Raw genomic sequence first — 26,180 nt, forward strand, 5'->3', positions numbered from 1 at the left:
TCTGTGATGGTGCAAAGAAGAAAATAGTTCCCAGTTTGCTGCCTTGACTAAAACGAGATGTTTGTCTTTGCTAACTCTTCACCATTAGTCAGCGGTCCCTCATTTCCTCTGTTCATTAACGCAACATCTTTCCTTCTTTGCTTCAGCCTTCTTTGCTTTCTTCTCCGTGACTTTCTTTGACCTTATTTGGAGAAGTTTTAAAGATGGCTGAATGAGCATGGCTTGCTGTGGTTCCTACAACTTCTGTTTTTCTGTAACAGGCTATGTATCAGCTAGCTGCTGATGAGAAGAGGAGGGACTGTGGACTGAATGTTTTAGACACATACTTTAATAATGGGGTAAGATGCACCAACCTGCTCATTTAATTACAGGCCTGCATGATACGGCCATAAATTATTTATATATTAGTTTAAGTTAATACACGCACTTCCAGATGATCATTGTCTCATTGAATTTTATTCAGTGTAATAAAACTGCTTAGGGTTTATTTAATTGTTTGTTAACTGGAAATATTACTGCTCAGCTATCGGTAAATAACGTAAGCTGGAGATAAAATGGTCAAGTCATGCATTTAATTCTGGCTCTTACATGTGTGAATGTGTACTTCACTGTCCCATTAGGTCTTCTTCTGTGCTTTCACCACAGCTGCACAAGACAGTTATTTTTAAGCTAATTCACATAAGTGCTAATGTTTCACCACTGAAGGAGTGTGAGCAAACAGACAGGGGAACTTCAATTTGTTTTGTGTTTTCACTAACAGAAAGATTCAAGCACAACTCTGGTTTAAAATCTACTTTCAAATCTTCAAATATCATGTTACACTGAGCATGTCCTCTTCTGTCTCTCTGCATCTGTTTGCCTCACCTCCTGTTTTTCTGTCTCTTTAAACCCTTAAGTCGGCAGCCCATCTGCCTGACATACCCCAGGATGTTGTCGCTGGGTGCCGGGAGAGGTTGGAGCAGAGTCCCTGTAAGGAGCTCTTCAATGACTGCACCAAGTATGTTTTTAAATCTTACTTGCTGCTTTTATTTGTGATCGGCCCTCATGCAGACAGGCTGTGGAGGGAAAATTCAAATGGAATTTTATACATTTTTATTTTTTTTTAATATTATTATTGTGATTATTTTTTTTGCCATGGTTGCGTCTGGGCATCTAAGTGCAGGGGCACTAGCAGAATCTTTAGAGAGAGAAAGAGAGTGTGTGTGTATGGACCATTGCTCCCTGTCACTGCTGATGATGAGGCAGCTGGCACCTGGAATGCCGTATTACACACAGACACACACACACACACAGATGCAAATACGTACGCACAGTTGAGCCAAATGAAAAAGAGCAGTGGGCAGAGAGAGCATCCGGATGGCTGGCATGAAAACAACAGCCACCTCAGTGTTCGCCACATACACACACACAAACAGGTTTACAAACACACACAAACACACTTGCAGGTGTTTCTCCTTCCTGCTCTGAGAGCCAGGAGAAGCAAACAGACTGGGGATTATTACCCACACATGTACTTCTTATTGAACATACAGTGACACACGTACACCTGAGCGATACTCGGGTATGCGCTCATAATTGTAGTATCATCTCTGTTTGTGGTTTGGTTTCTTAATTATATTACAGTGGTAAGTGCAATGGTAATCATTTCACACATAAAAGGCATATTACATATTTTTAACAGCATATGCTATACTCTGTTGTTATTACTTACAGTTGTTGTAGTTACTTATTCCTAATCCCTAAGATCATTGCACTGTGTGCTGATTGGTTAGCTGATGTCATTTGTTGTTGGATTTGGTTTAGTTAGATTCCAACTGAGTGAATTTAGTTTGGCAAGATATTTGGAAAATGATAACCAGGCTCTAACCAGGCTCTTATGAAACACTATGTGGAGGACAAAGCTTCATGGACCCGAAACAACATGCTTCTTGGTCCAGAAAACTCCAAAGTCCAAAATGCAGAAGCTAACAAAGAATCTCCAACAACAACCAGAGCCGATTTAGGAAAAAAAGCAAAGCAAGAAGAACACACAACAGAGGACAAGGGGAGACAGCAGATAATATGTACACAAGATAACAAGGGGAGAGGTAATAGGTGGGAAAGATAGTTGAAACTAAATACAAAATACCAAAGATGCACGACTGTCAAAATAAAACAGGAAACGAGTAAACAGTGAAATACCTGACACAGAGACAAAGACTTGACAGCAAACTACAAAGGAACACTAGGGAAGCTAGGTTAAACTGAAACACACAAAGAAGTAAATGCACATCTATACTAAAATGTAAACAAGAACCCATAGCACAAAAGTAATCACAACTAAAGATCCAAAAAATCAAACCAAGGATATAGGACCACTATTAAAGAGAGCTTATTCTGCTAAATTTCTTGGTGCACATTGTGATTCTGCAATTCTACTAAAGCAGCTTCGCAATCCTTATTTTATCCCGAGTTTGATATTTAACAATACACCAGATTACTTTTACAAAGGTGATGTTTTCAGATTGTTTGAAACATTTAACAGTGAACTGACCAAACCACCTCAGTGACCCAGGTCTGCTTAACTTTCTTTTTAGCATTTAACACCACCAGAAATGTTGTGCACCCATCTAGCTGTTATCAGTCTCTGGTTGATAAATCATTTGATCACATCACAGAAGAAGACATTATTAACTGTAGTGTTAAATAGATTCAAGCTTCCTGATGATAAGATCTATGAGGTCATCTTCAGGAAGCTTCTGGGCAATATGCAAATTAAAACTCTAACTGTGGGTTTCCTTTCTGGGAAGATGGTGCACCCCCACCACATTTTTTTTTAACTGGATTGATTTAGTTTATGCACATAGCACATAAAATATAAATCTTACTCTAAAACAACAGATGATAAATAACACAAATGTATCAGGTTTACATGTAACATGTACAGCATGCATTAAATCAGCGGGCTTCAGGAAAATGGAGCCATGTGTTGTCATTGCTGGCAAAATCAAAATTTCTGTGAAGTCTGAGCTCATAACCACAAGGGCAAATGGATTTGGATTGGAAATGCTGTCACTAACCTTTGATTCACTTAAGCTTCACCAAACAGGAGCTCAAGAGAAGCGGGGATCGTTGCTGAGAAAACACCCAGCTATGATATCAGCATGCACTCTTGCATACAGTCAGATATTATCTCCCACCTTCAGGTATAGGGAACCTTTATGCAAATGTCTGATTGACAGGGCGCGGCCACTTTCACAGACCCATGAAGACAGGAATTCAAAGTTAGCTAGTCAAAGTGGCTGACAGGGACAAGCGTGCGGTTGCCAGAATGTTTTGAGGCAGTGATTAATTTTTCCCAAAAAGTTTCCTAGACCCGATGATTTTAATTGAGTATGAAGTTTTGTTTAGTTTATCTAAAGCTTATTCACATATCTTAATTTTCTCTGTGTTGGGGAGATTTGCTTGAGGGTTTGGAGGCTGAGTGAGCAATGCAGACACACAGCAGGAGGTGGTGTGTGAAGGGAAAAGTTGGCAAATGCATGTGTAGAAGAAGTGAGGTGATGTGGTTTGTGCTGGACTAAAACTGGGAGCTTCATTGGTTATGTTTAAGATGAGCAAAACCCAGAAAAACCTCCACAGAGCCTCTCATCTCAAGTCATGTTCAGTTAGGCAAGTTTCCTTCTTCCTGCATAAATGTCTTCCTCCAAGTTGTCCAAAGGGCATCAGGGAGAGCAGGGGAACGGTGTGAGAAAGAGGATAACCAGAATACTGCATTCCACGCTTTTGTTGATGTGAGAAGCACAGCATCTGCTCCATTTCTTGACTGGATTCAAAACTCAGCAGGCGATGAAGTGATAAGTCTGAAGAAATGCGGAGCATGAGGACGCATGGTTAGAAAACCTACAGAGAGTAATGAAAGGAGGACGAAAGGGAGAATTAGGGGAAAAGTGAGGAGAAATGGAAAGAGAGTGTGAAGGAGAGCGGGGCAAAACAGCGAAGAGAACAACACAGGCACGTGTTGAAGCCGTGCAGCAGCAGCTCAGATGTTTTTGAATGGGATTCCCGTCCAACTCTGGTCATCACTTCTTCCTTCCACTATCATTATTTGTATTATGCCGTTGTGTAACTTCATATTTTATTCCGATGTGTAATTCTGAACCAGCGTTTGCTCCGTTGTTTTGTTTTTTTTTCTCTCAAAGGGAAAACCTGTAGGAAAGCATGGTGCTGCACGTGTGAACGTGACTTTTGGCAGAGCTGCACTCCCACTAACAGAAATATATTAGCTCACTCGTGGATTTTTATTTTTTTTATTTTCTTGGTGCAGTGGAACATATTGTTATGTCATACTGAGAGTAGTGTGTGTGTGGCCCATCTCATGTGTATCGTGATGTTCTGTGTATCCGCTGTGTTGACAAAGGTCTCACTGCTGATTTTTCTTCCCTCTTCTTGTCTTCTCCCGCTCCCTTTGTTTAACAAAAGCCATATTGTAGCTGTGTTTATTTCTACTCCCAGTGATGGCTGTCTGCAGCTCTGCTCGGCTGTTGCCTTTCTGGAGCCCCTTTCAGGCCTGTCGTACTGATAAGCGAACAGAATCTGGGAGGAAATAGTTTTTGTTTCTTGATTTCTTCAGTGACAGAGTGGAGACTGAAGTTTGATACACGAGGAACAAGAAACATGCTATTCCACGTATTTAGGAGAAAGATTTTATGTACACAAACCCCTTGTAGGCTGAGAAACAACAAAGGGTAGTTTGATAAAATCCTGTTGACACTGTACTCCTGCAAACAATTCAAATGGATGTTCACTTAATTTACAGAGCAACTGAGTTCCATAATGACATAACTCAGTTTTCTTTCACACAGCCGAGGGTGCTTCCCCGATGGAAACTCTCTACTCTCAAGTCTTTTTGCCAAGAACAGCTACTCCAGCACTGTTGGTAACCACAGGCAGCTTTCCTTGTCCTCCTTAGTGATGAAGTAATTTTAAAATATGGTCAAGGAAAATCTGCTGGATAAATATGAGCATATCTTTGACATTTGGGTGGCTGAGGAGAATATGTGCTGTAACTCTGGTTTTTAGTCATGTGTTGTTGGCTGGTAGAGGAGGTTGTGATCACACCGGGCAGTGGTTGTCATGACTGTCCCAGAGTATTTGTTATTTCATGTGGGTTTTTTGTAGTTTGGGAATAGTGCAGCTTGTGTCACAAGGATAAATGTAATGAAGATGATTACTGCTTGCTTTGAAGAAACTTTTCCTGTTCTTATATTTGATAATTTTGCAGCATGTTGACTATTATAGTTGACTGTTAAATGGCTTAGAGGGGTACTGTAAGGAGTCTTTGGGAGTCTGTTTTATTGTTTAATAATTAATTAAATTTTTTTTAAGCTGATGTTTGCATTGTGACCTGGGGGTTTGGATAGCTAAGGTACATCTTTTATGGAAAGTTCAGTTAATTTAGTGTCTGCATATGACTGCTCTCTGTTTAAATTATTATTCCGTATTTGGATAAGATGGTGAATGGTTAAAAAGCTCCATCCATGCACAAACACAAATACCTTCTAATTTGTGACAGACTATTAATATATTTCAATTTCTCACCAGAATAGTCTGCATCAAACAGCAAGTCATGTTTTCCATTAGATCCATTAAAAATTAACCACAAATATGGTTAAGAGGTCCAGTTCAGTTAGTTGAGGTGAAGCCAGACAGCTATCGACTATAGCTGCCGATAAAGTTTAAGCCCTACCGGCATTTAAAAAGATGAGTTAGAAAAGATGCTCCCATCCTATGGTTATTAATAAAGGGGAAGCTGCCCATAGGGACGAAACCCTTTTTAAAATATTAATACATTTTTGTACCAGGCTATCAGTGACCTTTTTATCTTGATAAGTTGGACATTTTCAATGATGACTGACTCATTTTTGGAGAGAGCCTTAAGTGGTCACTTCAGGAATTGCAGTTTTGCCATTTTCTATGTTGGTCTGGCTGTAGAGACTTTAGCAATAGAAATGGACCTTTCATTTAAATCAAGGGGAAACCCCTGGATCTTAAAAATAAGGTAGTTAAAAATGGCATTTCCTCATCGTGTCAGACTGGTTTGTTGAGGCTGGTTTGAAAAAGACTCCTAGGTTAAAATGTGTGTGAGAAAGGGAATGCGTGCTGTTGGTGCTCTTTGAAACATTTTTAATGGATTATATAGCTAATAATATGACTTGCTGTGTGGTACAGATCATCTAATATGTTTGTGCTTCTGTTACTATTTCATTAGTCTGCTATTTAGCACTAAGTAGCTGATATGCGACTCTAACCAGTTGTTGTTGGGTTTTTCTCTGTATGTATTATTGTAGGGTCTACCTTACAATATAAAGCGCCTTGAGGCGACTGTTGTGATTTGGCTCTCTCTCTCTCTCTCTCTCTCTCTCCCTCTCTCTCTCTCTCTACATATATATATATATATATATATATATATGTATGTATATATAACTGAATTGAATTGAATATGTGTATCTGTATGCCGCATCTGTACAGATTAAGAATGCAGCTTGCTAACTAAGCTAGCTAGCGTTAACTGATAGTTCAGCACTCCACCCTTTCATCCATAAAAGTTACTTCTGGGTTGTTGTTTTTTTTAAAAAAGAGTAGCAACGCTGAAGCTTCATAATGCAGAATCCAAAGCCACTGAGTGACGTCCTGGTGGTTATGTCAGTCTACTTTTTAAAATATGTAATCTGCCAACACTGAACGCAAGCACAGTAGATAGCTCAGCCTTAAAGTAACCGCAACACATCAGTGCTGTTTAGCTCACCGCTTTAGTGTCAAGAGATGGTGTTTAAGTCAAACATCTGTGGTGAGACCATTGAAAACAGACACTGATCTACGAGGATGACGCACGAATGTCAAAGAGTCGTGGCCTAACAACTCCCAGCGGAGTGCCAGTGTATGCACGGCTAGGAGACGGTGAGACTGTCACCCTTTGTGACCCCGCAGAGAGTTATATTTTTGCTGGGTGTTAGTGGCTTCCTTCTTTTGACGTGAGCTAAGAATTTAAGAAAAATGCTGTCCTGTTTTTTTGTGTGTGTTTCCAGACTTACGCCCACATTCACGTGGCAGGTAAAATGAGATTAGATGTTCCGCTGAACCTCAGACTCAATAAAAACCGGTTTCCATAAATCCCCTGTTTCCTGGTTGAACTGAGTGGAACTTCTCTGTTCAAAGGGATTTTTCATGATGGCATATCGACATTCAGTGTTTTCCATCTTTCCACTGAGAGTGACTTTTGAACTCTGCAATGTCCATGGCACACACAAAAGTTCACTGATATATACAGATGTGGACGTATGTAATCCAGTGGGTATTCAGTCAAAGGACGTGTCTGTTTGTAGTCACTGCCAAGGTTTAAAAAAAGGGAAGCGTGTAGGGGTAACATGAAATCTGGGTTTTGTTTAGTTTTTTCCTGGTTTACTCTGACATGTAAGATGTTATTGTTATATTTGATATGTTATTAAAATGGTCACCACTCCCTCTTCTGTGTCTCTCCCTTGCTCCAGAATAGTTCGTGATTATCTGAGTGGAGCTCCATTTTCCTCCTACCAGGAGTCCATGTACTTCTCTCGCTTCCTGCAGTGGAAATGGTTGGAGAGGTGGGTAGTCACAGCGTATTACACACTTGGAAAAGCAAACATGCAAAGCACCACATTTTTGTACATTAAGATTTACATCAAAAACGTGACATGCACGTACTAAACGTTCCCTGTTCAGGTCTTCTGAGGCTGAACAATTACTGTCTTTGACTGTCGCTAAAGCAGTAAAAGAAATATATAATGAGAAAAAGTAAATATTAAAGTATAGCAGCAGGAACGGTTTTTGCACTAAAACACAAAGGTGGTGCTGCCAATCCGTGATTCTGTGAGTGGTTAATAATTGATGATGCTTTGCATAATGGCTTCGAAACCAAAGCAGGGTGGAAACAGCAGTCATCAGGGTGGATTAATAATATATTAGACCATTACTCTGTCTGCAACATCACATGGTCTGTGAAAATGAAATAAACTCCTATTTAATGTCTCCTCTGTGTTTTGTCTCTCTATGTCTTTATCCCTTTCTTATTCCTCATTGCACCTCTGCAGGCAACCAGTAACCAAAAATACCTTCAGACATTACAGAGTACTAGGAAAAGGTGGATTTGGCGAGGTAAGAAATGAGGAATAAATAATGTTTTATAAATTGGAATTATAATGACTAAAGTTATGGTTAAACTTTCATGAGTTAATTGGTTACAAGTAACCGTTAACGGTCAGTTAATGCACCAACATTTTTGGCCACTCCAGTGATGCTGGGTGGGAAAATCTGCAGTGTGACATATTAACTTCCATTAGTTATATTTTAGGTGTGTGTTTCATTTTTAATGCGCATGTGAGTGTGATCACGTTTTTTTCGCTGCTTGTTTTCCAGGTTTGTGCCTGCCAAGTACGTGCCACCGGTAAGATGTACGCCTGTAAAAAGCTGGAAAAGAAACGAGTGAAGAAAAGAAAAGGTGAAGCAATGGCACTAAACGAAAAACGCATTTTAGAAAAAGTTAACAGTAGTTTTGTAGTAAGTACTACTTTTTTCTTATTCAACCTTTCAACCGAATTGTACTTGTTTTGCCCGTCTGTGTGCGAGACCGTGCATGCGTGAATGCGAGAGCACTGTCGGCTGCAGGATCCTGCAAATGAAACGGAATGGCGTGTTTGCAAAGGCTGTCGATCAGCTCTTAAAGATAGACGGCACAACTCGAGCTCTGTTTGTTTAGTGAGGTTGTGAGCCACAGTGGAAAAAGACATGATGAGATAAAACTACAAAAGGGGGGAAAAGACGCATGATCTTATTGAACAGTGGCAGGTGGGAGCATTCTGCGGGGCATTTAGGGAGGATGTGGAAACGTTGACAAGTTCAGCTGGGCTCGCCGAATGTGCTGCAGCAATCGAAGCCAGCTTGGTTATTTTCATAAGAAACCTGCTATTCTGCAAACATGCCAGATTTGATTTCATTTGGAGCATACTGTCAGCCCTCAATCATCTGTCAATGCATTACTGAATTTGACTGAAATCTGTTTTGTTCCTGTGTATTTTTAAATGAATATTTTTTCTTGCCTTCTTGGGGCAGAGGTGTTAAAATAATGCTCCCCCCAGAATTCTGTGATGGTTTACTTTAAGATTGCCACTCTGTGACAGCTCAGCATTACGTCACAGACGCTCTTAAATTTCTCAGACATTCCTGCCATATGTGACCGGAATTCATTTCACCAAAACAAATCTGTCATCTAGTAAAAGCTGCATGTTAAAGTGTGTAACCCAAATGTGATATTTAAGGAACTGAAAATTCTGAGGAAGCATCAATCTGAGGAACAAGCTAAAACGATCTCCAGAGAATGCCACAATAGTATTGGTGCCACCTTCATCAGGAAATGGCATCAAAATTGTTCTTCCTCGTTGTCCAACCGCACTGCCTAAAACAAAGGCTGTTAGAAATGTTGAATTGTTTTTAAAAACAGAACCCACGGTATCTGAGTTGCAGACGCAAGTCACATTTTAGCAGAGCAGCTGCTTGCAGAATGAAATGGTACAGTATCCTTTCTCTGAGCATGTGTGCCAGCCTAAGGAAAAGAAAAATCATTAGCCTGCCACTGTGCCTCCGGCTCTTAGTGATGCCGTTGCTCTTGGCTGATTTTCCTATGGAGGATTTCTATAAATTGAACCATAGGCATGAGTAAGCAGTGGTTTTTGGCTAGCAGCGCATCGGAAACCTTTTTAGGGAGTCACCTACCGACAGGTGACAAATTAAAGGAAAAAACAACATAAAGTGTCGTGGTGAGGTATTGGGTTTCTGCATGCTAACAGAACAGCTTCAGTGTGCCTTTGAACTGACTCTCCAAGTCTGTAGAAGTCTGCTGGATGGATGGAACACAATTCTTTTGAGATACTCCCTCACTGCGTGATTTGAAGTGTGCTATATAACACTTTGTTCCAAAATATGTTAAGGCCATAACATATGACTTGAATCACTTTCAGATTCGTTAAACCATTTAGTAAACCCTCGTGTCTTACGGACAAAAAAAAGAGACCACTCACATCAGGGTAAAAATGTTTCTTCATTGTATAACCGCAGTAACACTATAGTCACTCTTGCCTATGAAAGCATGCTAGCACAATGTAAGAGAGCCACTGGATTCTTTTAATTTCAGTGCTATACCAAAAGGAGAAGTCTACTACTACTACTACTACTACTACTACTACTAAAAGAGATATCGTATTAGTCACGGCTCATATTTAAAGTAGGACTTTGTTAAGTGATAGTTTTGTGGAATAACTGAGGTGAGTTCTCTTCCCTCCCTTTTCTGTCTGGACTGTGCATACCTGTCTAGGAGTGCACTGCTAACTCTTGTATTGCGCTCTGATTTTCATTATTCCCCTATCAACATGTCATGAATATAAAAAAATGAAATGCTTGAATTTTTTGATCCAGCTTAAATACTACATATTCCCATCAAGACTCCGATCCCACTGGAAAACTGGGGATGTGTGCCTCTATTTCCATTTCGTCCAGCTGCATGCACAAACACATCTCAGGTGCTCAGGCCGGAAAAGAAAGCTTAGCTTTGGCTCAGTGTTGCCTCTTATTTCAAAAATGATTGTTCCAAAGACAACAAAATTACACCAAGTCCTCATTTAACATTCTTGGAACATGGCAAGGAGTGGCTAATACTCATGTAAATGTCTGGTCTGTGTGCAGTGTGTACTTTGTGCATAAAGGAAAAATACTGTGTGACTTTGACTTAACAGTGATATTTATCTGTAGTACAGTAACCTGGCTGTCCTGCAGCCCAGCCTCAAAGCCTGTCCATATTCACTGTTTGAATGTACTGGCTGCCGTTTGAGTTGTACTACACGCTGGATTAGCTGGTTTGTGATGCAGCATGAGCTATGTTGCCTGTCCTTGTTTGAGTGAGTCATGGCGGAAGCATGTGTACGAGCATGCATGTACACACACATACACACGCACACACGCAGGCTAGAGTGGGCTTGTTACAGAACCTCAGACTTGCAGCTCTTGTCACCTGGGATTGGCACATGATTCTGTGTGTGTGTGTGCGTGTTTGTGTGTGTGCGTGTTTGTGTGTGTGCGTGTTTGTTCGCGGTGCTGCAGGCAGAACTGATGACTCTTCATGTGCCTCTCTACCTACGAGAGCAGCTCTGTTGCCTAGCAACACTGACCAAACAGCAGTAGCAAGGAGAAGAGTCAAGTGCTCTCTCAAACCCCTCATTTCTCTCTCTCGCTATTCTTCTTTACCTTTTTGTGATCACTGCATGGTATTAGTCAGTGCATACTGTTAGTTTGCTGTATGTTTTAACCAATAACCCATCCGCATATTCTTTGTGTGTGGGTGTGAGACACGGAGCAGGGTGACCCTGCTTTAAAATTTCCAGCAGGTGAGGATGAGGTAGAGCTGCCTCACTGCGATGCAGATTTGACTCACTATCATGTCATATTGAATTTTTTTGATACCGGTACTAATATGATGAAATTATTATATAATATATATTTTTTCCCCTGCAGATTAGTCAGACTTGTAATTTCATGTTTTTCCATAGAAGAACAGCATGAAAATACAAAGATAAATATGAGAATCATTTTTTGCTGACATTTTTTATTCATATTCTTTGAAACAGGATTTTTCTCTTTTCACAGTAAAATAAATAAGAATAAATGAAATAAACTTCTACGAAAATGCTTAACTTTTAAGCAAAGGAGTATAGCTCAGAACGTTAAGGGTCTTGCTGCATGCGTGTAAACAATAAATACAGCAAGACATACACAACAAAGCTGAACTGATAATACTAGAGTAGGAATTACTGAACATTTGATTACACACTTGAACGTCTTCGATATTTGGGAGAGTTTTTGGATGTCTGCTCATAGTGATTCATACATTTTAATGAATCACTAAGCAAACTAAAAGGCTTTTGTGGTGCCACAATGAATCAATGTATTTTGCCAGCACATAAACAAGAATTTAAAAAGATTATTTACCTTGGTTTGGAGCACATATTTGTGTTTGTTTAGATACATTTTGTATATATATATGTATATATGAGTGTGTGTGTTTTGTTCACTTGGCCCATGAGAATATTTCCCATCTCCTTTTGTGGTTTGTTTCTGACTACATGCTCTAGCAGATGGAAATCCTCCTGATGGCAGCAACATCCTGCTTGTACACAACAACGTATGCGCACACTGTACCCTGTGTGTCACTGACCCACAGGGAGGGGAAATGAAGGGAGGCTGGTGGGAATGAGGGAAGAAAAGAGATGGATGGTGGGATTAGAGAGAGGATGATTTTCTGTATCTGTGATATATCTCCTTGTTTCTTTTGTGTACATTCTTGACGTTCCATTCTGGATAATGGATGATTATTTGGGACATTAAGCAAACCAAATAAAGCAATTATGCTCTTCTAGCCACTCACTAGTCTCTTAGCACTTCTCTTCCCTCTTCCTCCAGCACACTCATGCCTTCTTCAACATTTTCTCCTTTCTTCTTGCCTCCTCCCATTATTACCTCTTCCCCAAATTTGCCTCCCTTCCCTAGGTTAGTCTAGCATACGCCTATGAGACCAAGGATGCGCTGTGCCTGGTGCTGACCATAATGAATGGCGGTGACTTAAAGTTTCACATTTACAACATGGGGAACTCGGGCTTTGATGAGCAAAGGGCCATCTTCTACGCTGCTGAGATTTGCTGTGGCCTTGAGGACCTGCACCGTGAGAGGATAGTTTACAGGTAAGCTCACACATGGTGTCAGAAAAAAGTTTGGAATAGGTGTAGATAGTAAATTAAACAGTAGCCCCATATTATGGGTGGCATGCTGGTTAACGCTGTCACCTCACAGGATGATTATCCTAGGTTTGATTTCACGGGCTGGCTTTTGGCCTTTCTGGGTGGGCTCTCTCCGGGTACCGTGGCTTCCTCCCATAGTTCAGAGATGTGCTTATTAGGTTAATTGGTAATTCTAAATTGCCTGTAAGTGTGAAGGTGAGTTTGACCTGTGCAGGCTGTGGATACCTCTTGTGGATATACTCCACATGGATGGATGGATTTCATATCATATTTGTTGCAATTACTGCATTGAGCTTAGGAGCTGGGAATTGTTCACAGATATTTAAGGATCTGTGTCTCTGTGGACAATATTGTGAGGTTTAAAGCCCTAGAACCACATTATGTAAGCATGTTGTGGTACAAGAGTATTTGCTTACAGCTGGCTAAATGCCCTGGCATTTAAAGTTCAGCTTACTCTCATGTGAATCGTTACCAGTAAAAGGAAAAAAATAGATTATGTCTTTTGGGGTTCTGAAAGGAACTCTCTAAAGTCAGAAATAACTGTGATGTTTTCACAGTGATGCCATCAAAGTTACCTGTAACACGATGCCTGACAGACTGGACTTTTGAGATTTTGCGCTTTTTGATTTGGTTCTCACTGAAGGATATCTTGGATTAAACTCTGCCAACTTTACGGAAGTATATTGCAAATTTTTAGGATACTATTTTAAAGTGCTTGTAAAACCTTTGGAAAGTTACAAAGGCTAAAGTCCATGCCCAACATTACTTCTGGCAGTTCAGTTCTGTCAAGTTCAAGATCCTGATAAATCACCTGATCTCAGTGCTAACCCACATCACCCAGTGGCTCAGCTAAGATCCTTGTACAAATCTAACTAGTAAATCTCACATAAGGCGTGCTTTAAGCTGCCTTATCCTACCTTCAGTATAGATCTGCAAGCTGCTTGGAACCCAGCTCCATATTTCATGTCATGTTTCCATATTTGATTGTGGCTGACTGTCTTGTTGCTGCTCCCCCGCCTCTGGCTTTCCAAGTACGTGAATGGAAAGGTGAAGATGTCTGCCAAATATGAATTACTGCAGATGGAATAGAAATTGTTTTTGCCTATAGTGGTCTTAGATGAAATGTGGTTATTTTCAACATCAGAAAACACTGCAGTTAAGCTGCAAAAAAGTTTGTTTGTAGTCCAAACTTCTCTGGTATCTATCTAACTTTGGTGGCATAATACCCACTAAGAGTCTACTTTAAAATGCAGTTAAACAAAGAATGAAGAGCTGCCCCAGCTAAATCCAGGTGCACCCATCTGCACCTGGATAGCCTGCCATTATTTCCTTGATCGAGATGGTTTTGATCACTTTTAATTGTGAAATGTCTGAGCTACAGCACACCAAATATTCTGTTACGGGCTGCAAGAGCAAGCACAAGAGTCTTCACTCGTCCAGTGAAATGAATATGTAGGAAATATACAATTTCCAAACAAGATATATATTTGGAGATACATTAGAGTGTGGCTAAGGGTAAATTGGACTAATATTATCGTCTGTTTATTCTCTTCCACTCTGTGCACTTCTATAAACTGTATTTTAAAACAGCAGAATTCCCAATAAACCCATTCTCCCTGACACGCTTTTCTGTTTTTCTAATCAGACAAGGGAACAACTGTAAAATAGTGACAGAAGCTCATAAAGACCAGTGTAAACCAGGCGGTATTATAAAGCTATTTTTCAATCTGCAGCTATTAAGTGTTAAAATCCTGAAATTGTACTAATTATGCCGTGTGACAAATTTATGTCTGTGCTGCAATGTTGGCTATATTTTTCAGCTACTGTGAGGGCGTAGCCTTCTGGCCTAAGCTTGTGTACCATCTTAATTTTCTGTAGCTGCATTAAAAAAAACTCTGATTGTATAGATACTCACTTTCCTAGTGATTCTATGGTCTCGGGTGCTTGTGTAAAGTCATATTAAATACACCGGGATGTTCCTTTTTATAAAGAAAAAAGTCACATTTAGATTAAAAATGTATGACAAATATAAACATAAAGGTATAACTTAGGTTTTCCAAGTCATCACAGCCATCAAAAATCTCAGTGGCTCTGTAACGTGGTTGGAGCTATAGTTTAACCTTACGCCATTATGTAACCAGCTGTGCCTCATTTTTGTCATTCCAACAGACCAGTCAAAGCAAACTGGGCTTTGTATGAGTCCACTCTGACCTTAAAGAAACAGGAACTATAATGGTGCATAACAGGCCAGGGGTGATAAGAGGCAGTGCAACAATGTACAGTAAAAGAATAATAATGTGCGTTTTGAAAACAAATTTAACCCAGCAGAGTAATATAATATGGATACATTGAGGAAAAAGACTTAAGTGGCAAACTTCAGTGCTCAAGATGGCTGAAAAAAAACACAAAAAAACCTAGCACTATTTCCAACCATTTGTTCCAGCTCTGGTGTTATGAAGCGATTTATTCCACCGGAGGGTAACAGTGGGAAGAGTGCAGAAGGAAATCTTGAATGATGAAGTGTGACCGGATTAATGGTGTACTGATTTCAGTGAGGTGTAATTCACATGTCAAACTCAATGGGGCCTGGGAGTAATGTTAACATAAACACTGATGTTCTTAAAAGACCCACATGCACATGGCCGGTGTAGTTATAACAACATGCCGTGCTTCTTGATCTCAGCATGTGTTACAGTAACCTTCACAGTTGGCATTGTGGTTTCAAGTTGGCAGCAGTCCGATAGATTTGATTACAAAAGAGTAAAATAACATGCTGGTGTGCAAGTTAAATAGAATAGAATAGAATAGACTGGGCTTAATTAAAAAAGGCTTAAGTTTCAAAGCTTCAGCCAGGAGATTACAGGCCGGTGCAATACAATGCATGATAATAAATGAAGCAAATAAAGATACATGATACATAGAAGGCTGTAGTAGCTCAAGAAGAGAAGAGGCAACTAAAGAAAACAGAATAGTAAATTCATAAATAATACAAATATTTATCCAAGGGTTTAGTGTTCTGTCCCTGTTGTTAAAATTATCACAAAATCAGAATTAATCTCTAATGTGTAATTTTTTTTCTCTTTACAGGGATCTGAAACCTGAAAACATCCTTCTGGATGACCGTGGTATGTCCCAGCTCTTTTTTTCACTGTCGCTTTGTTGTTTAATTTACTACATGTGTGTGCCAGGGCCATTTTTTTGGTTTTTTGTAGTTATTTTTTTCTGTAACTTGTGGCTCATGATGTCCAAAACAAACATGCACTTTGTGACTTGTCGTGTTCATAATGTTCAAGCACAGCAGCAGAACGTCTCCCCATCTTTTGGGGCTGAAAAGTCTTCTCAAGTTTCTCACATCACGCTCTCTCCTCTGACTCACACTTAGATAATTTATTCTCCAAATTGGGCATATCTTGAAATTGAGGAATGTGCTCATTTTTAGCACCGCTCTTTTCCCCTCGTTCTCCTTCTCCCCTGCTTCTGTTCAAATTCAGTGTAACGTGGCCATTTCCACGGCACTGTGGATGTATTGTGTGCATGTTGTCGTGTGCCTTCTAAGTTATAACTTGAAAATTATTGTTAAGAAAGCATGCATTTAAATCTGAAACATAAATTGAACACTCTCTCATTTTGCGATTTATCTGTGGGTATCGTTTAGGACATATCCGAATTTCAGACCTGGGCCTTGCTGTGCAAATCCCTGAAGGGGAGACGATACGAGGGAGAGTAGGCACTGTTGGATACATGGGTAAGAACTGGTTCCTTTTCATTGCATTGTGCCCAGTGATGTCGATCTTCTTCCTCCTTTTTATTCTCAAGCCTTTGCTCAGTGCACTGTTCTGCTAACTTCTCTTCACATGTATTGGATTTCCTTATTTGAACTTCAACATCTATCTCGGTTCTCCTTATGCCTCCAATACACTGGAAGAGTTTGACAAGACTTGTAAAAGACCAAAGTCTGGCACATTCTCACATCTAAAAACAATGTGCAAGTATATTGAGGTGATTTTTGTTACTTTGAAGTCATGCTACATAAATTAAATTGAACTGAATGTGCCATAAGTTAGAGTCGAGACAGAACAACCTATGATAATATTATTCTGTTTTATTGTATTGGACATACTGGCAGCTCTGAGTTTTATGGCTACCTGAGACCTAATGATGAGCATACCACGCCCTCTCATGTTGTGACACTGTCAGTAAAACGGGGCGTGTGTATGGTCGTTTTTTGGCAACGCTGAAATTTCTGGAAAATGCAATTTGAAAAGGCGACTCGACGTTATGCTGACATTTCAAGTTCTGATTTTACACCTGTCTGTCGGTTTTCCTCACCCTTCACGATTCCTTCCCGTTTCAGCACCTGAGGTGATCCAGAATGAGAGCTACACCTTCAGTCCGGACTGGTGGGGGCTGGGCTGTCTGATCTTTGAGATGATCCAGGGCCAGTCACCTTTCCGCAAGCGCAAGGAACGTGTCAAGCGTGAGGAGGTGGACAGACGAGTGCGGGAGGACCAGGAGGAATATTCTGATAAGTTCTCTGAGGAGGCGAAAGACATCTGCAGACAGGTGAGGCTGAAGAAATGACAGCGATAGTTTTGAGAATAGGTGAAAGGTGGAGGGACGGGAACAAACTGCAAATGAGGATACAAAGTGATGTGGTGGCAGCAATGAGTTAATATTCAGGTCTTTTTAAATAACATGTCATTATTGTCATTAATGTAGCAACTTTTATGTTCTGAGTAACATGATTTCTTTCTTTGTTCAATTATTAGCTTCTACTTGGTTTAAAGTGAAACTCATTTGCTGAATTTTACAGTAAAGTTATATGTTACTACAAATTCTTTGATTTCTGAATTACTATGAGATCTTTAAAGAGGTGTATATGTGTATATATGCATATGTATATATGTATATATGCATATATATATATGTGTATATATGCATATATATATATATATAGATATAGATATATAGATATAGATAGATATAGATAGATATAGAGATAGATAGATATAGATATATATAGATAGATATAGATATATACATATATATATGTGTGTGTGTGTGTGTGTGTGTGTGCGTGTGTGTGTGTGTGTGTGTCATCAAATCACAACAGCAGTTTTGCAAGGTGCTGTATCATTGTAACCTTACAATCATACAGAGACAACAGAGGAAACAGTCACATAACCTTTATGAGCCAAAGCAAATGCTTTGGCGAGAGAGGGTTGGGGGGAAATACCAAAAGTATAGCAAGAGCATTTCACAAGAGGAATATTTATTTAGAAAATATTCCAAAAATGGGTTTTGTTTTTTGTTTTTTTTTCTTTAGCATGATGCCGTCTCTTATTCAACTTTTAACTTATCTGACCAAAGGACCAATAAGCTTATGCCATGTCAAGGTATTCTTAGTCTATCTATCAATCCCAATTCACAGGAATCACTATTAATGCTGCAGTATTGGTCAGAATTCAGCTTGCAAACAGTGATCACCTATTGGATCTTGTGCTCTAGGTCAAGGTCATGTATGCTGTTTTACAGGCAGTAACCTGTGTCATGGATGTTTTTGCTTGGATGTTGTTTTGTTTTCCTTTTATGTCACTGTGGGCCGGATTGTGACAGTCAGCTTTTGGACGGTATGTTTAAGCTGTGTGCTATATGATGTTCCTGCATTCCCCGCCTTTCTTTTCTGCTCTCTGCGCCTCAACGTGGCTCCTGTCAAAAATAGACTTTCAGAGGAGTTGCATCTGGTGGAATCACACCACTGGCTTGGGCGAGCACGTTCAGTTTTACTGGCTGGAATTCACTGTAAAGACAAAACAGTGAGCTGAAAAAGGCTGAAAAGCTTTGTTTACCTAATTCACATGATACATGGTCATTTCACCCGGTGTCTCAGTTTGATTTAAGGAGATGAGCTGCTTCTTTCAGCTCACTTAGCTTATCTCTCTCCCACCCCTCCTCTGTCTGACACAATCTTCATGATGGAGCCACTGAACTGCTCTGCTTATAAGCAGCATTGGTACATTTTTTTGTGTGACGCCGTGGAACATTGTGACCCACGGTTCAGCAGATTTAAAGACTCCCCAGGGAGAGGAGGAGTTGGGGGAGCAGGGAGACGAAAGGGTTCAGCAAGAAATGGGAGAAAGATAATAAGGAAGGGGAGAGAATGCAGCAAAGGAGAGGGGTGGGGGTGGTGGGGGACCATATCTGGTGTGCCAAAGAGATGGCTATTACCACATCCCAAAATAGACAAGTGATGTGAGTTTTCAAGAGCAGAAAGCGAGAGTGAAAATCTGCTTTGAATCCTGGTGTAAATTGGACGAGAGTTGCACAAGAACAAGAGAAACGAAGGACAACCAGAGAGAGAGAGCGTAAAAGATGTGGTGAAAAGTGAGACGCCGTCGGTTTGTTGGTTGTGAAAGTGATCGGCATCAGGGTGACAACAGGGCCAGTGAGAGTGTCTGTTAGTATCAAACCACTCAACAACCCTCAATCCACACCATCAGCCTGCTGCACTGTAGGTGGTGTGCTGGTAATATTACCCAGAAGTCCTTACAGTGACGCTCTCTAATTCTAGCCATAATAGAGCTGCATTAACCTTTGAGCATATGGATTTGCGTAGTCTTTATTAGATTATGTGGGGTCGGAAACAAACAGTCAAGAGGATTACATGCAAACTCAGCTATGTGTGTTTTGTATACACTGAACTGGAGGGATTAGTCGTAAAAGCCTGCATCACAGGAAACCTCCTCCCCCTTCTTTGTGTGTGATTTATTAAATGGAATTTTTTAATTTGATGTCCTTTCTAGTGAGAAATGTATAAGGCAATAAAATTATCTACCTCGGTCAATTGAGCCAAATGCAGATCATTCTTGAAGGTTGCAGTGGTTATAAGTGTCTTCCTTCTTCCTCTTCTCCTGCTGTGTCTAAGCTCCTGGCCAAGGACCCCAAGGAGAGACTGGGCTGTCAGGGTGGCGGGGCCATAGAGGTCAAGCAGCACCCCATCTTCAGAAATATTAACTTTAAACGGCTGGAGGCCAACATGTTGGACCCTCCCTTCATCCCAGATGTAAGTGCCTCACATCTCCAAACTCACAGTGCACACAGGAACATTTCAGAGCTTGGAAAAACTCTGCAGGAAATGCCACTGTCACAGTAAACAAACGCACATAAGCAGCTTGTTATCATGGTGAGAAGTGGGTGTGTAATTTCACTGTCGCTATGTTAGCTGCCCTTCTTTAATGGCAGTGATGTTCCCAGATAAATTTAGTTTAACCAGAAACTCTGTAGCACTGTAATTTTGTGTTGGGTTTATGTTTTCTTTAACTGGGATTTAAAGATTAAAAAAAAAGAAAAAAAGTGAAAGTCATTGCATTTTCAGTGCCTTAAATGGAATGAGGGAGGGAGAGTACTGACCTAAGGGGTTAAATCAATAGTTGAAAGTAGATAGTGTTATCTGTGGTTCTATTTTGGGTTATACACAAGAGTAGGCCACGGTGAGGAAAAACAGAGCACTGTGGAAATCTTAAGCATGTGAAGAGTTCATGTTAATCAAGAATCCATCTGATTTCACTTATGTCTGGTTTAGCGTTTCCCTTATCATTCAGACACCACTGAGTCAGTCCAATGCTCTCCTTCTTTTTTTCTTTGTTAGCCTCGAGCTGTGTACTGTAAAGATGTCCTGGACATTGAGCAGTTCTCCACTGTCAAAGGCGTGAACCTTGACCCCACAGATGACGACTTTTATTCCAAGTTTGTCACAGGCAGTGTCTCCATCCCTTGGCAGAACGAGGTACTGCGAGCTCAGGCCGTTGAGATGATGTCATTGTTTACACCCGCAGCACATAGAAACACCTGCATAAATGATGTGCATTCTGCTTTAAGATGAATGTAGAAGACAGAGTAATAATAAGTGTAGATTGCATGTCAAGTTGGTGCATGTGTGTAAGTGTAGTTGTTCAGTTATGTCCTAAATGTCCAACATGAATGGAGAGGGAATGACAGTCACTCCTACGAAGGAGTATTAGGGCCACGTTAAGAAAAAAATATTAACGAACAATTTGAGGATAAAGTTGAAATTTTGAGATTAAAGTTGTAATTTTATTTTGAGAAAAAAGTTGAAATGTGGAGATTACAGTCTTTGTTTCAAGGCAAACTGCCGCAGTTGCTATACGCTCTGAGTTAGTGAAATCATACTCAAGAATTGGTTTTTGTAACCAAGAAAGAAATGATTTCTCTTTTAGCACATAAAGTGTGGTGATAAATATGAGGACGATGAAAAGATCTGGTCAGACAGACAAACACACAAACTTGAAAGAACGGACAAAAGGAAAGGGCTGGCAATGGACAGATGCAAGGTTATCGATGGTTACACCCTCATGCAATAAAGCGGATGTATTTTATATCACGAGACGGACGTGTTTAACCGAGTCCTCTAAACATTGCGTTTTGTAGAGGGTATAGCAAACATGGCAGTTTGTCTTGAAACAACAACGATAATTTCCACATTTCCCCTTTTTTCAAAATACATTTTTGGCTTTAACCTTGAAATTTAGACTTTATTCTCAAAATGTTCAACATATTTATTTTTATGTGTGTGTTTATTAGCAGGGGGTATTTACAAAAATGTCATCTCATAAGACAAAAGATTCCTTGTAGCAGATTTCACTATTAACTAATTTCCACTCGTTTGGGGTTTAATTACTCAAACTCTCTTTGTGTGTGTAGATGATCGAGATGGAGTGCTTCAAAGAAATCAACGTTTACGAGACAGACGGGACACTGTGCCCAGACCTGGACGTGAACCGGCCTAACCCTCCACCAAAGAGAGGCTTCTTCTACCGCCTGTTCAGAAGAGAGGCAAGTGCTAGTGCTCCGGCAACTGTGCGAGGGGGTGGGGGCTAAGGTACTTCCTTTCTTCCTACTTTCCTTCCTTCTTTTTTTTCCCAAGGCCTTATCCAAACTCAGCATGTTGAAATATTATCTCTAAGCTGTGAAACTTTGTTTGAATAAGGCCTGCCTTCTCTGTGTAACCCTTCCTCACTAAATGCTTTCCATATTCTTAAGGGGTGATTTGTGCTTAGGGGATGTACTAATAGTGATGTTAATTCAGTGATGATAAATGATTCTAACAGCATGTTTGTTTGCAGGAGTGTTCAGCTTACAGGGTATTTTCACTATGTCCCTCTTGTTTGTTAGTACTGGACCTTATATTGTGCTTGAAACTTCGCTTGAATTCTTGTAATTTCACACAGATTCCTACCTTTTTTGTCACAACTTCTGTTTCTGTTTGATCCCAGAGATTTGAATAAGAAGATACGTGAGCCCTTACTGTCCTTTAGGTTTCCATGGTGTAGGTGGGGCAGTATTGCGTGCATATAGGGCATCATGTCATGAAAACGTATTTGCTCCCTTCCCGATGTCTTCAGGGGTTTCAGGTTATCAAACAAATTTTAATAAGAGTAAATACAAAATTCTGGTTTTAAATCATGGGCAAAAAGTCATCCAAATGTGCCCGGCCCTATGTGGAAAAGTAACTGCACAAACTTGGCACTGAACATGAGAGATAATAAGGAGAATGAGAGTTACAGATTTTTTTTCCTTCCTGACCTGTTTTAGACTTTCAGGTTACTTCCAGGCCAACCTATCTTATTAGTGGAAGCTGTCAGGATCATAGAAGACTGAGATGAAGACTGTAGACACTGTTCTCTGGTCCCTCTTGGATTCAAAAAATGAACATCAGTCAAAGATCAGCCATCTTTTTGCAGTAAAAGATGCCTGCTCACGGATCTCTGTCAAGGAAATTTCACATCTTTAGAGAGAGCTTGTGCTTTTACAGCACACATTTACATAGCAGTCCTACTTGCTATTCTGGTTATTATGGATACGTTGAATTGCATGTCTTGCAGTATGTCATCTTCACACTCGCTTGTGATTGAGTGTTCTACAAATTCCAGCTTTGGCCCTACCGAAAAACCACATCTAATGTGGTTAAGTGAGGGTTACAGGCAAGGGTGACATCATCTTGCACATGTGAGGTGGTGCAGCGATGCAGGTTTCTAATGTTAGTGATATATCCTCACTTTTACTTCTTCCCAGATCTGTTTTGAGGGCAGTTACAGCGACGACGAGACTGAAGGGCCCTCGCGACTTTAAACCACTCCCTTCACCTGCACCCTTCCGCCACAGAACTTCTCCACAAACTCCAACCGAGCGCAAATCTTAGGAACTCAGTGAATGTTGACCTGTATTTATGAGCTGTATTAAAAGTGTATTATAATTAAAGAAAAAAGTATGAGTTTAAAGATTTTGTACATTTGTACTTGAATTTATGTCTAGATGTATATTTTCACTAAAGGTTGTATTGTACAAAAAGCCATAAAAGTACCACTTGAATGCATACATTTACATTTTTATTTCCTTTTTTATTTTCTTTTGGAATGAGTATGGATAAAGTGTGTTGGGGAGCTTTTTTTGTTTTGTTTTTTAAGAAGCACAGTACCAGTAGTCTTTTTATTTTCTCAATGTAGCATAAGGCCTTTTTGTTTTCTTGTGTGCTGTAATTTTGTCTTTGATTTGGCCAGCGTGACATGTTTTTAGCACATCAGCTCTGCCTGGTTTCAAACTAACCCTAGCCTCCAAATGCCTCAAGGCTCAGGTAGTTCTGAATGAAGTGTGTAGATTCTAATGATATGGGGTTAAAAATGAATCTAGACTACCATTGCTGCGTTAATGCCACACTGCTTAACTTTTCCTCTCTATTTCAAGGACTTACTGCCCCTGTGTATTTAAATTGGTTTAGGTAATCTGATCCCTCTCTTCAGCCCACTTACGCAGGTGGCAAGTGTAGTGAACTGTCTTCTAGGTGCCTGTACCGACCCAGTTCTAGCAGAGGTGGCAAGTTTACTCCTAATTGTGGTTTATTTAGCACGCGTAACAGTTAAATAGTAAATATGATATGGTGGAGGCCATTTGCAGTAACATGAAGCCTGATCCCCATCATTACTGGACCTCTCTAGAAATCTTTTTTTCATGAGCTGCAAAAGCTCAGAACATTAATTTTTAGATGCACAGCTATTGAGTAAAAGTCTGTTACATTATTCACTTAGGTTGAATATTTTTGGGGTGATTTATCTCTATTCCTCATCTTTTTTTCTTTGCTGTGTTCTCTGGCTTTTATTTCCTTTTCTGACTGTGTCCAGTTGTTTTGAATTATTTAGCATTTTTTTTAAGCAGACCAGAAAGCCTCTGGGTGTTTGGAGACATTTGACTGAGTTGGAACAGGAAGACAGATGATAAAGGAGGCGATGTTGGAAATGTAACATAGACCTGGCCTGCAGCTGACAACTGCTTCTTTAAAAAAGAAAAAAGAAACAACAACCAAAAAAAATCTCTTGCGCCTGATCCGCTGGTTCAGATGTCAGCCTTCTTTGGCCTTTGTGCTTGGCTGATCGCTAGTTGGCCTCCATTTATCCTCCCTAGCTATAACTGTGTTTGAGATACATGTAGAATTTGTTACTGATGATGGCCACCTTCAACTACTATATTCACAGCTTGGATGTTGCTCTCTCAGGAATGACCTGAGACAGTTGCTCATGTGCGTAGAGGCCGAGAAATTAACAGTCAGTTGAGTTCTGAATTGCAGAACCAAGATTGTTTTACATTTTCCTACAGCCCTGTTTCCTTCCAAGTTAATCAGTCATGAGCAAATACATTCTCTTTACCTTCCCTATTTATATATATATTAAAAAAACATGTTCACCACTTGCTTATTTCTGAGGCATTTCAGGCCCATTTTATGAATTTAGCTTTGGAGGCAGTTGCTGTTTACTTCCACCTTCTGTTTTTAATGCTGTGAATACCCCACCTGCACATGTTAGTTTTATGTGTATAACCTGAATAATTAATCAATTTTTTTGTTCTACAGAAAAGCAAAGTCTGCATTTTGTCAATAGAGCGCTTCAGAATCATGTAGGAGCTTGATTCAATTCCTAACACTTTTGAAACTGTATACATTTAAAGTGGCACACATATAGGTCCCCTATGTAATTGCCTAATTTGGAGAAGTGGCTTATTCTAAGAGTCCCCTGTTGCACATTCCATTATCAGGAATCAGATGGGTGCATCTAGCTGTTGCTGGCTTCTTGTCATTGAGTTTCTTAGTGTCTTTATTTCGTTTGTTGTTGCTCTCAGGCACATTTGAAGCTGATTTTGCTTGCCTCTGTAGATTTTAGCCTTTTAGCTCTTTAGCCTCAAAAACCTTGTAAATTATGTATTTCTAACATGTAACTGATTCACTCATTCTCACAAGGAAACTAAACTGTGTTCACCACCCATGCCTCTATCATTGTTTTGACCATCTTTACTCTTACACCTTCCATATAGCAGTGAAGAAATTCTGTTTTTCGTTCCATTGCACTAATGGTGTGTTTTGACAATGACTATGGGAAAAGTGTCTTTAACCTTTTGTTGGTTTGTTTTTATTTCTGTTTTTTTGCCAGTGATACCAAAAGCAACATAAACTAAATTAGAATTTCTTTGTTTTCTGAAGAATTTAGTAGAGAAAGACTGACAGCCTTTATTATATGTGCCAATAACCAAGTTAATTTTTGACATCCTGCCTTTTTTCAGCCTCTTTATCCTTCCGTCCATTCTTAGAGAAATTCCTTTGTGTAAAGGAACTTTAAACAGCTCAACAGTTTTGAATGTCCGCACTAAGTGCATTGTAATGCCTGTTTAGAAAAATGCATATGTTTTATTACTCAAGCATGTATCAGTTTGTAATACTTCAGGTTCCTTGTATATGTAAATTATGACCTTCTAGTGCCAACATATCTCACTGGTATCTGAGGACATCTTTATGAATCGCAAGGCGACCAGCTGAGTCTTTGAATTCATAAAGCGCATTCCTTCTCTTCTGCCTTTCCTCCAAGACTCTGATGGTGAGTCAAGCCACTTCCCTAACACTGGGATGGCGCTCGCCAGCGACGTTTCGAAGCGCAAGTTATTTAGTTTACTCAAGTCTAGCTTTGGGATGACCACCGACACAGGCTGGGAGGTTTTGCGGGGTTTCACGTTCTTTTGTCCAGATTTGTCAGTTAAGTAATATTTTCGAGAAAGGGAGGAATGATGGATGGATTATGGGTTTTCAAACTCGGCCTGGGACTTCTTGATTTTTCTTCTTTATTTTGTATCTGTACAGTCATGTCGTTCAACCACTGCAGTCATTGTTAATTCTTGTACAAGTTGTATCACTGGTTGTTGTACCATATCTGACATTTGTAATTATGAAATAATACACTGCCATTTGTATAAAAATACTTGTCTTGA

At 39.9% G+C, this 26,180-nt stretch overlaps 1 protein-coding gene across 2 annotated transcripts in view; it reads left to right on the forward strand.

Moving 5' to 3' along the window:
- Window positions 1-26,180, forward strand: part of grk4 (G protein-coupled receptor kinase 4) — a 49,155-nt gene extending 22,975 nt beyond the window's left edge. Inside the window, exons 4-16 of one of the 2 annotated variants that reach the window (XM_003453817.5) lie at window positions 261-338; window positions 897-997; window positions 7,530-7,622; window positions 8,109-8,172; window positions 8,434-8,574; window positions 12,610-12,800; window positions 15,945-15,982; window positions 16,513-16,602; window positions 17,212-17,420; window positions 19,783-19,920; window positions 20,506-20,643; window positions 21,579-21,756; window positions 22,950-26,180. In XM_003453817.5, coding sequence (XP_003453865.1) covers window positions 261-338; window positions 897-997; window positions 7,530-7,622; window positions 8,109-8,172; window positions 8,434-8,574; window positions 12,610-12,800; window positions 15,945-15,982; window positions 16,513-16,602; window positions 17,212-17,420; window positions 19,783-19,920; window positions 20,506-20,643; window positions 21,579-21,755 — 1,458 coding nt within the window. In that variant the 3' untranslated portion in view covers window position 21,756; window positions 22,950-26,180. The remainder of the gene's footprint in view (window positions 1-260; window positions 339-896; window positions 998-7,529; window positions 7,623-8,108; window positions 8,173-8,433; window positions 8,575-12,609; window positions 12,801-15,944; window positions 15,983-16,512; window positions 16,603-17,211; window positions 17,421-19,782; window positions 19,921-20,505; window positions 20,644-21,578; window positions 21,757-22,949) is intronic. The other variant, XM_005458579.4, reaches the window with a different exon arrangement.

The sequence above is a fragment of the Oreochromis niloticus genome, linkage group LG6 (assembly GCF_001858045.2).
Source record: "Oreochromis niloticus isolate F11D_XX linkage group LG6, O_niloticus_UMD_NMBU, whole genome shotgun sequence".
NCBI lineage: Eukaryota > Metazoa > Chordata > Actinopteri > Cichliformes > Cichlidae > Oreochromis > Oreochromis niloticus.